Genomic DNA, 11,723 nt, shown 5'->3' with positions numbered 1-11,723 from the left:
GACAATTTTTTTTTTTCTGTCACACTAACAAACTATTTCAAAGGAACATCAAGAATGTTGGGCAAGGAGGGAGAAACGGAATACTGCCAACTTTAACTAGCTTTAAGTAAAGGTTGAGTTGACCTTGGTTGTAGCATTACAACGCATATGTCTACATTGTCAAAAGTGCTCTGCCCCTGGAAAAGACAACCAACGCTGATGGAGGCTTGACTATACATTGTTTGTGGCCTTGTGCACAAGTGGCTTGTTTCAGATCCCTGGGTTCTGAAGCGGTGACGCATCCGTCTATCTGCATTGGGGTGAATGCTGGATAAACTCTGCCGCCTCCGGTTCATCAACGTTTAACTCCTTGGGCATGACCACCAGAGGCATAGCTAGGATATTTTGCGCCCGGGGACGAACTATAAAATTGGCGCCCCCCCGCCCCCCCCCCCCCCCCCCCCCCCCCCCCCCCCCCCCCCCCGTTTAATCACATTTTCCCATTTTCCTATTACATCAAATGCGGAATAACAATTTAAATTTTAATGAAACATTGTATTTAAAGAAGCAAATTTATAGAAATTATATTACATGGCTCACTTGGTCACTATCGTAGACTGGTTGACAGTCTACAAAAGATTAATTTTTCTTGATTTCACTGTCGCAAACTGCTCAATCACGTAATCAAAATCAGTTTTTTCCAATGTTTTTCTTTCAACGCTAAGAGGAGCAAGATCGCTAAAACGATCTTGTCCCATTGAACGCAAATACGACAATAAGTTTCAATTTGCTGAACGACCACTCACAGCTTGCAATTGAAACTGCTATTGTTAATACAATTTGCAGTGAAATTCGCAAATTCGGAAATATGTCGTCTCCATGAAACACAATAAAACTAAGAAGATCCAAAGGAGTTTCTGGTAGAACTTCATTCCGGTTACTGAACAGCATTTTGCAATCTCCAATTTCTGTGAAAAGTTCGTGGCCATTGATGTCGGTGTCATAGAAATTTCCAAATCTGTGCAATTTCGACGAATTGCATCGACATCTGTGTCGGATAGAAGAGTTTTGACGTCCAGCAGAAATCCATATTTTGTGTTCAGGTCTTTTAGTCGTAAAAGCCGTGTTGACATCTGTTGAAGTCGATAAAGTACGCTCTTCATAACGCGCACAATTTCTTCTTCTGCTGAAAGTCCTGCATCTCTTGCCAATTCTCCTGGCATCTCCTTCTGTCCACATCTATCCCCCAGGCTGTGCATCTTGTTTTGGCGTTTTCTACAGAAACTTGGCTCAAATCATCACGAAGCTTGACAAATTCATGCTCCAAAGATTCAAGATCAGTTGCTGCTTCCTTGAAGTTCATAGTAGGATCCTGTTGTATCTATGCCCCGTTTTCCAAAAATTCCTGTAAGAGCTTCTGAACACGATACATTTTTCCAAGAATGACATTCTAGAAATTTAATAAAACTATGAAGTTAAAATTTAATACGCATGCCTGTAACTGTTCTGCATCGCTTCTGGTTTCAGGCGTCATAGTTACGTCCTCCGATAATTTGTCTAGCAGCCCTACTAGTTCATCCAGTCCTTCATAGATAGCTTTAACAGCTTCTGATCGTGCACTCCAGCATGTTTCAGACTCCCACTTTACTGTGATGGGCACAGCTTTTTTTTAACTCTTCCCAACGAATTGTTGAACGAGAGAAAAACAAATATATACTTTCAACTGTTCCAAAAAATGTGACGAAATGTGGATCCTGTTTAGCTGAGTGTACTCCTGCTAAGTTTAAGCTGTGGTTGTCACAGTTGACAAACAATGCTCTGTGATTTTTGTCACATATTCGTTGTTGAAGGCCGGATATATGCCCAGTCATCACAGCAGCAATGTCATAACATTGTGCCCGACAGTCGGCTAGAGGTATGTTGTCAGATTTCAGTCTTTCGACGATGACTCTTTCTAGGCTTGCTGCATCTTTTGCATGTGTAATAAGAGCCATGTATGGCTCACGTGGTGATCGGCTTGCTGGTCCCGCTTTGTAGCCAATGAGGGGAAGCCAGGGAGCATGGCCTCGGCGTGATCACGGCATGTTAGCTAGGGTGATTGGCTTGGCCGATCGGGGCCTCAGCTAATGGGAAGCCGAATCAGAGGCGTGGTCCCGGGATTGACGGGGAATGATCTGGAACGGTCAACGCTGACTATGGAGGATTGGCTTAGGAGTACCACGTGACCCAGGGATTAAGAGGAGGAAAGACGGAGGAGTCGGGAGCAGACCTGGGAACGAAGAGAGCAGGAGCCACGCGCGTACGGGGCTCTGGGTGCCGCGGGCGACTTAGCTGGTTGTCTGCCCGCTTCCAGTTGCCTGTCAGCAACGGGGAGTGTGTGTAACTGTGGAAGTGAAAAATAAAGGACTGATTCCAGAAGCCGTCTCGAGAAGGTTTATTACACATGTATATCGATATAACCTTAAAAAATGTATTTGATAGTTACTTTTTTAGTTAAAAAATCCACATTCACAAATCTTATGACCTGAGAAAGCTGTTCCCGATGTCCTAGATCAGGAGTTGAGTCAAGTAAGATACCATAGTACTTGTTTTACAGGGAGGAACAATGTTCCACACTGCCCACCAGGGATTATTTAGCTGTCTGTCTGTCTGACTGTCTGTCTGTCTGTCGTGCATAAATAAATATATAATACATACAGCTCTTTGATTGGTGGAGACCTTACAAACAGCTCTTTGATTGGTGGAGACCTACTGCCGGGTACGGAGAGGGGAGGTGCCTAAGGGAGGAGGGTCAGGGGAGGGGCCTAAGGAAGGGGGGAGTCGGTAGAGGGACCTGAGGGGGGGGGTTCGGGGGAGGGGCCTGAGGGGGGTTCAGGGGAGGGTCCTGGGGGGGGGGGTCAGCAGAGAGGCCTGAGGGGGGGGGGGGGTCAGGGGAGGGGCCTAAGGATATGGGGGGGGGGTGCTCAGGGGAGGGGCCTAACAGAAGGGGGGTCAGGGGAGGGCCTAAGGGAAGGGGGGTCAGGGGAGGGGCCTGAGGATATGGGGGGGGTGGTCAGGGGAGGGGCCTATGGGAAAGGGGGTCAGGGGAGGGGCCTAAGGGGGGAGGGGCCTAAGGGAGGGGGGGGGGGCGATAGTTAAGGGGGCTGTCTGCCTGGCTACCTAAAGTCAAGTTATCTTTTATACATACAGGTACGAACAACAGGTTCCACACTGCCCACCAGGGATTATTTGTCTGTCTGTCATGCACGAATGCGCTGTCCAACCAAGTTCCTACCTGCCCACTCAGAAGGAACGTGTTTCCTGATATCACTCAACAATTGGTTCTTTACAGTCGACGCAAGTATGTGGATAAATTCATTCTGGATTTCGGGTGACAAATAAGAAACTGATCCCGGATTTTCTCCTGCGTGCTGTACGTGTTTTGCTAACAATGGGTCATACTGCGCAACGAATTTGATCAGCGCGATAATTTTTCCAACATTGTTATCCTCATCTGCATTCAAATTTTTCTCATGGCCACGTAGTGCCAAATTTTGTGAAACCAGAAACTTAATACAGGTGAGTATTTTTTGCAATATATCTCGCCAACGTTGTTTTTCCAAATGAATCTGAGCTTGAACCACTGCATCAATTCCAGTGCCATCAATTATCCTTCGTTCGGCTTCCTTCCATGCAGTAAAAGCTGTGCGGTGGTTAGGATTGTTTTCATGAGAATTTCGTTTTTCTGGCTTTCTCCACTTGTTGAAACCGTTTGTAAACTCAAACGAAGCTCGTGAGTTTGAACTCGATGATGTAAATAGACAACAAAAACCGTAAGCAGCTTTATTGATTGTTGAATATAATAGCCACGAACGATTCACTTCCTCTCCGTTCGCTAGTCGGCGTTTAAACCATGCTGATGTAATTGAACGTGCGTGGGCTCCTCTGGCTGCTGCAGCCGCTTGGAGCGTGGTGTCACTAATAAGAACTAAAAATAGGCCGTCGTAGTTTCTGCCACCAAAAAACAGGCCAGTGCCCAAGGCTGAAAGACTGCGCCTGTCTGTTGTTTGGGACGTTCTTCCATGTAAGTTCTTAATAGGCGCGCGTACCAAAATGTAATTACATGACATGTAGGCTGTGTGTGGCGGGATATATAAACTTTTAGGTTGAGGTGTAGATTTGTGCAGTAGTTTCAGGCTGCCGCGCCCGCCGCAATAAGTTATAATGTAACGTTGCAAGCCTCATTTTGGCACCACTTTACCTTGGCGCCCGGGGACATATGTACCCCCCTGCCCCCCCCCTAGCTACGCCTCTGATGACCACCACACTTGCTGATAGCCCAGAGTCTCCGGTCTACAACTACCTGTGTTAAACCATCTGCCTGGAAAACTCGGCTGTTAGGGAGACCGTTTGCCTCAAACACGGCCTGGAAATCATTGACCTCCCTCCCTTCTACCTTGGCGTTTCTCCTCAACTTCCTCGAACTGTGTGAAGGACTGACAACCTGTAAAGACCATTTCTCCTGGACTTGCTCAATCCTGCATAATAACTGACATGACGCATGAAACGGTACTATATTTTTTTCGGGGAGATTTGAATGTTCCTTTTAAGTAAAAAAAAAAACCATACGAAACATCTACGTGACCTAGCGCCTGAAATATCATGGTATAAAGTTATTGTCCTGAACTGATAACATTTGTAATAACAAGTTCCTTGGGAATGGGCAGATAGGAACTTGGTTGGATAACGCATTCGTGCGATCTGTGTCACGCGGCGCAAGGTACGTGGGGCGGCGTATCACGTGGTACTAAGCCCGCCCGAAGCGCTCTATGAAATACAAATAGAGGGCGTGGCTATGCAAGACAGATCACCAATCCCTGGTGGGCTTTGTGGAATTGTTCCTACCGGTAATATTTTGATTTAAGGCTGTGGGCACTCTGGAAGCAAATTTCCACATGTAATACTCCAACCAGCTTAAGTACAGTATTAAATGCTCCTATTTTTTGCACGGTTGTGACACATTATCCGTCTTTGTAATGTACCAACAATGCCCAATTACTGCCACGGTTAAAAACTTCTGGGGCCATTTTTATGGAAGATTAAAGTGACATAGGAATGGATTTCTTACTTGAAATTGTTCAACTGCTCCATTGTACATGGACAACAATGACTGCCAGTTTGGACAATTGGGAAGGTAAAAAAAAACATTTGCCATTATTATTAGGTACATCCTACTAGTCCTGGCACGCATGAATTGGAGACCACAATTGTTTCCATGATCACCCTCATGAACTGGGCTATGGTGTAGTTACACAAAGTGCTCGAAACGCCAAGCAAAGACCCCACAAGACAAGAAGTAATGCACCAGTTTTATTTATCACAACTTAAGCAAAGCAACTGAAGATCAGAAGCTCGTTTCCAATCCCTTTGAAGGAGTCGTGTGACGCCTCTTCGAAACAAACAAAGCCACCGTGGCGCTTGCTGCGACAGCCATCACCAGCGCAGCCACTCCCAGACCAAGGACGGGAGCAGCACCTGTAAAATAACAATTGAGAGAAAGGGCTGGTGGGTAAACTGCAGAGCCGTAAAGCTAGGGTTTCCACATGCTGGAGGTTGTGGGGGCATTTGACCTATCCAAGTATTTGGTAAAGGTGTGAAAGGTGTACTGTTCAAATTTGTCACTCACCAAGGTTTGCCATTTAACACTGGTGGATGGATTTAGTTCAGCACGTCACACAATCTTATGTTATTAAAAAACAATCACAAATATCATTTTAGGTATGTTAAACAAATTGAGATCTTAAACATTTACATCTGACGACCAAAGCACATTTAAGGAGGATCATGGCAATATTTGTTGGTCATACCTTTTAGGGCACTGCTGTAATATCCGTGTTTTGTACCTTTTCAACTTGTTATTGGGGAAAGGGGTTGTAGTTGGATGTCATAGGCCCTTTCAAAGGAGTAAGAAAGCAGACTTCGAAAAACAAATTGCTTCCTCCCCAAATTGCACAAAGTTCCGTATAGAGATTAAGTATTACAGACTGCCAATCCATGAGAGGTCAACCTTAAAGCGTCATTGCCTCATGGATGTCCTGGTTTTAAATTAAGTCTGCATTAACCGCACGCACTTTTGGTGAACATGCTCCTTTTATATAGGAATCATCTTTGAAACGGATTGGTCTACACCTGAGACAACCTTCTTTATGGGCTAGTCCGAGTCAAACCAGAAAACGTCAAAAGGCAAACAGTACAACGACAATCCATGCATCAGAGCATTTATATCCCTGGGCGAGCAGATGCATCATGGGACCTTTTTGCCAGTATCAAATTATGAGAAATAGTTTTTAACCGAGACTGGAAAAAATGCGCCATTAAAGAATCTGGTAGCTTTACCTTTGGATGCAGATGTAGAAACCAGTGGCTGCTGCCGTTTTGCAGGGCTGCTTGGCTCGGCACCATCTGAGAAGGGCTTGGCAATCACGATGGGGCCCAGCATCACATCTTCCACCGCATACGACGGTCCTGAGTGAGAGGACCACATTAGTAATGTGGCGAAGGCCCAGGCTTAAGCCCATACACAACTGATGATGATGATGATGATTGCTTGTGTTGCAATCCAAACGTCATGAGAATTTTAGTGTTTAATTTTTTTATTTCCCTTCTACGTGACTTTACCGAAAAAAACAAGAATAGGAATCCCTGCAGTCACAAAAGCTTTAAATATAAATTATTTCCATTTAGTTTACTTGGCACATACCTAACACCATTATTTAGGCAAGGCTTACATAGTGAATGTCGCAGTTTGGCTTTTCTGACACTTTCCAAGAACGTAACTCCCTTCATATTCAAGGGTTTTCTGTACAAGACTAAATGGCTGAATACGACGGTTGTACTCACCAGTCACTGCTGCCACTTCCCTGCGCCTTCTTCCACTGGGGCACGTGGACTCGCAGCAGCTGCACACCGAGTCCGAGCCATCAGCAGAGACCCACCTGCATTGCACACAAACGTCGTCTGTAGTTACACAGGCAATGCTCACTCGTATCCGTTCACATTTGAGAAAAGTGCCGATTGAGCACCCGTTCAGGGCAAGCAACGTACAGTGGTGTACCATTTGGCCAGCATCACGGTCGATCAGACCGATAGCGACAATACCAGTCGATGGGAGCAGTGGCCAGGAATACAATTCTGGGCGTAGTTGTGTTTAACTGTATGACAGGACCCGACCTGTAGAGTCCGAGCCTTATAGGAAAGTACTGAAAGTATTTGTAGCATGAAGGGAAAGTCTGTGAACAGGACCACTTCCAATGTTGTTACACACCATACCTGGTGATCAGCTTGAGGGAAAAAAAAAAATCTACGAAGGCGAGGCTTGGTTGATGCTCCCGACATTAGCCACGAGTGAGATTTGAACTCTGGCTAAGAGGCTGAGATTTTTCAAAAGGAGCTCAAACGAATGACAGACGTCGTTTGCAGGCTGCTACACTTGTTGATAAACTCAAGACAAGTGCAGGCTATGACCAATAATCACCTGAATAAATCTAAACAAGAGAAGACCCGTGGGACCTGCACAGGAAATGTTGTAATACCAGTTGCAGCTAGAAACCAGTCAGCTCTCAGGGATATTAGTTAAGCACACAGGCATGCAATAATATGTAGCCCACATGCAAGGCATGGATTGAGCTATTGGATGGAAGACACTGAAAAACAAATTGCTGGGCAATGCAAGGAAGCAGACCAACCTGTAAGCAGCCGAGGGGCTGTAGGTGCAAGCTTTATTGACAGCCGTAGGAGATGTAGCAACATCTGCAACCTTCAGCTGGCAGAAGACGAAAACCTGGACCGAGAAGAGGAAGATGGTTATTACTCAACAACATTGCCTACCACGTGGCTAAAAAGGTGGTTTCTGTAGAAGCCTGCATGACAGTAGATCACCTGATCGCCATTGTTGGTCAACGTCGCAAGGAAGCGGAAGGAATCGATGAAGAAGCGAATGACGTTGTCACTTTGCCGGAGCAGGAAGCCAGAAGTAAGGTGAGCATCATACGAGACTTTGCCATCCACCAGACACCTGCACAGGCACGTAGATGTACGACACGTGACTTTACATAGGGCAGGCCAACAGAAAGCCAGCGCTAGGAGATGTAGTACTCCTCTTCCACTGTATAATACGGCACAGAGGGTGCGCCAAGCCCACCTCTTAAGGGGCAAGGGGCTCCCCCCCTCCCACTCGCAAACCAAATCAGTCACCGATGACACACATTGACCACATCTCTCATCAGTAATGTACCGACAGACACCACATAACAGGTCCCTGCGGGGTGGGCTGGTAGGAACGAATAACCAAAGAATATAAACATAATGTATTATGACACTTGTTTAGCCAGGAAAGCCTCAGAGAGTGTTAAGGTTTTTGTAGGGTCCTGCCAAGTCTTAATTTTAGAACTTATATAATAGGTCCTGCCAAGTGTTTGCAGTAGGGGGCGATGTTGCTACACCTAATCGGACAGACGGACGGACTAATCTATTGTAGGCTGGTTCACTTCGTTCCTACCAGTAAAATCATTAACCATACACCTGGTCAGGCTTAACCATCAGAGCAAGATTCGGCGGCATTCCAAGGTCAGGCTCTGTTATATACTCAAGCAGTGGAATGCCACCTTTAAAGACAAGGAACATAAACATTCATTAGGTGGGATTAAGAGAGAAATCTCACCCAGAGTTAGAAATTATCTGGTAGCTGAGGGGAGAGTTTCTGTCGGGAACCGGGGTTGCAAAGCAGCTGACCACGAAGATCCGGAGTGGAACGTGGTTCAGTGTCTGCACGCTCGCCTCGACATGCAGAGTCTGGCCCAGCTGGTATACGGTGGAAGGTCGCGCCACACTCCAGTCGTCTTTATAAAAAGGAAACACAATTAGACAACTTCAAAAACACAATTGCCAAGGCCGAGTGCAGACTAAAAGCACAGCCAGGAAAGTGCTTGCTCACGCCACTGCTTGTGGAAGAAACCAAGATAAATCATGGGACCTCCTTTGTCAGTACCAAAATGAGAATAGGTTTCCCTTTTTTCTGGCAACAGGTGTTAAGATGCTAAAACAGCAAACTGAAACGTTTTACAAATGAATAACGTCTGCATTAACCACAAAATGTGGTCAGAATGCAAATAAAAAACGGATAATCTATGCATCATCTTTGAAACTCATTTGGTGGAAATCAGAGACAGCTTTCTTTCTGGCAGAGTATTTCGTCTCGACAGAAAGCCGTCTGGTGTGGACCAATCAGTTTCAAAGACAATGCATATATTATCAGTTGTTTTGTTTGCATTCTAACCACAATTAGTGGTTAATGTAGACACGATTCCTCGTAAAAAAAGTTCTCAGTTTGGCGTTTTAACATCTTAACACCACAGTTTTGGTGCCAGAAAAAAAGGGGTAAACCTATTCTTTAACCTAAAATAGAGTTTAGGGACCTCGGGCATATATCTGGTCTATTCTTCAATACCAAGCACACATCTTGAAGGGGTTGTAGTCTAAATTGCCATCCTGGTAGTAGCCATGTGCATAATAGGCAATCAACGTCCTCACATCACCACTGACCGGTCATGAGCCTCAGCGTGAAGCTCAGCTGCTGTTGCATAACCTTGGCGCTGCTGAAGGGGATCCATGTGGGTTTGATGGCATTGCTGGACACGTTCCCCTTCCTGCAGTCAGGAAGAGATCGGGCACACATTCTCTACAAAGAGCAGAGGTGGGGGATGCTCAACTGCACCAATTTGTGACCAGATTATTATTGCAATGTCGTTAACAGCTTACAACGAATAGACAAGCGAAGAGATACAGAACGATATTTTCAGAGTATATTTAACATCGCAACTTGCAAGACTTTTATCCGACGAGGACCACATAAGAGTAAAGTAGACGACTTTGGGGAATGGAGTATAATTAAGGGAACCGTGGTTCACACAGTATGCAATGCATGCACCACTTCAGGCGTGGACACTTGCAAGGCTTGATATTTGAGGCAGGCCATGACAGGCGTTTGAAGTGAACCCATCAGTAAAGTTGCCACTTAAAAACCCCCACGACAGACAGCACAGGGAGACTTTCCATCGGTGGATTAACTCACCGACATTGGCTTTATTGCAATTCAGGCCTCGCAAAGCTAAAGCACACGCAACGGCACATAATTTTTAAAGACAGTGGTAGAATTGTAAACAGTTTAGCTGGACTTCAAAATTAAGAAAATGTCAACAAGAGACTGCTGGTGAACTCGCCTGGGATAGCGGCAAACGACCGGCACGGCGACGTAGTTTGTGCGGATAATGCCCGTGTTGGACGTGGGGCGGTAGTAGAGGTAGTTCTCGTAAGACAGCAGCTCTGCACTCGTCTAAGAAGGGAGGAAGAAGTGGGGTTTATTACCCATTGCAATACTAGCAGAATAATAATTTAAAAAAAAAAGCTCAAACACCTTGGTGAAAGACCCAATGCAGCTGTTCCTTGGTTTAAATAATTCACCTAGCTCATGTCACCCATAAAAAAACACCCACACAAACCATGGCAAACGCAGATTCCCAATGTATTATGGAAGAATAAAAACGCTCTAATGTACGACTGGTCAACCAGAACGGACTTTAACATAATAATGCAATGACCGATCTACAAATACCAAGGGGATTTCAAAGCGATACTCCCCGCTGTTATTGAAGAAGTCTGGCTTGACTCGAATGCGGAATTGTAATTCTTCTGCACCTATACTCGACAAAAAACATAAAGCAGTTGGATTGCGCAGATTATGTTACAGCAGCATTAGCAGCCAGTTACCTGGAGGCTGCTGCCACAGCTTTCCAGTGCGTAGAGGAAGGTCACCGTCCCAGCAAGGGCGTCGCTCCCAGTGACGGGGCAGGCTGGTACTCCCAGGGACAGGTCACTCGCCTGGGCCAGGTGACCCGTGCCGAACAGGTCCCTGCTCACGGTCAGCGTGAGCGTCGCCTCGTCACACACCACACTCACCGTGGCGGAGGTGGCCACTGCAGCTGGAACTGCAGCACGGGAGGAGACGCGAGAGTTACCCAAACAGTGACTCAGGTGGTCAGTGAAGCCGTAGAAAGTCTCAGAGCCTCGAGTCAATCATCCACACGGAGCTGCTAATACAAGAGAGTTCGAATTCCCCAGTAGCACCTCAATGAATGTATATACGCGTCACGACAGGTTAAGAATACGTTTTGGCAATCTACTACTGGATCAAGTCTCGCACATTGCGGTCGTCAGTTTGACCATACAGATCAGTACGGGCTGAATTAGGGCAAAGCCCCAGGTCTAGACACATCTCGCCAATGTTAACATTACCAGGACGCAAATTCGTGTTCAGGTATATAGAACAGTGAATTAACCACCACGCCACACTACCAAACCCATCGTTCGTACGTGTATATTATGGTGTTCACATTAGTAAACACGGCAGTTACATTACACGACGAATAAACACGTTTGTAAAATAATCTTTCGACCAAACTCCACTCACCAGAGGCAAGACATAACAACCCCAGGACCGAAAACAAAGCCCTCGTGATCTCCATCGCAAGTACAACAAAAAACGGAGACTTAGCACGGCACCAGCAGAGCCAACGCAGCTACTGTCCCGACTCGGGGCTTTTATCTGCGCGCGGCCTCATTCAGTTTCAGTAATGAGCCAATGAACTCCTCCTGCGTACGTGCCGCGTGATTTGCGGTGCAGCTCCTATCCATGCACGTGCGCCGAGATC

At 46.0% G+C, this 11,723-nt stretch overlaps 1 protein-coding gene across 2 annotated transcripts; it reads right to left on the bottom strand.

Moving 5' to 3' along the window:
• Window positions 1-5,315: 5,315 nt before the first annotated feature.
• On the bottom strand, window positions 5,316-11,619 carry LOC144736606 (zona pellucida sperm-binding protein 3-like). 2 transcript variants are annotated; one of them, XM_078619172.1, is made up of 10 exons: window positions 11,483-11,619; window positions 10,783-10,994; window positions 10,232-10,348; window positions 9,559-9,658; window positions 8,678-8,855; window positions 7,897-8,032; window positions 7,704-7,798; window positions 6,859-6,953; window positions 6,355-6,483; window positions 5,316-5,493 (listed from the first exon to the last, which is right to left on the bottom strand). In XM_078619172.1, exons 1-10 carry the CDS (start codon window positions 11,535-11,537, stop codon window positions 5,363-5,365), a joined length of 1,248 nt encoding a protein of 415 aa, XP_078475298.1. In that variant the 5' UTR covers window positions 11,538-11,619; the 3' UTR covers window positions 5,316-5,362. The 2 variants fall into 2 exon arrangements, with proteins under 2 accessions (XP_078475298.1, XP_078475297.1); XM_078619171.1 differs by having other exon boundaries at window positions 10,783-11,000; window positions 11,483-11,612.
• Between the last annotated feature and the right edge of the window lie 104 nt (window positions 11,620-11,723).

The sequence above is a fragment of the Lampetra planeri genome, chromosome 61, assembly GCF_965212315.1.
Source record: "Lampetra planeri chromosome 61, kcLamPlan1.2.h2, whole genome shotgun sequence".
Classification (NCBI taxonomy): domain Eukaryota; kingdom Metazoa; phylum Chordata; class Hyperoartia; order Petromyzontiformes; family Petromyzontidae; genus Lampetra; species Lampetra planeri.
The sequence above is the reverse complement of the archived record's forward strand: the minus strand, read 5'-3'. Positions and strand labels throughout refer to the sequence as shown.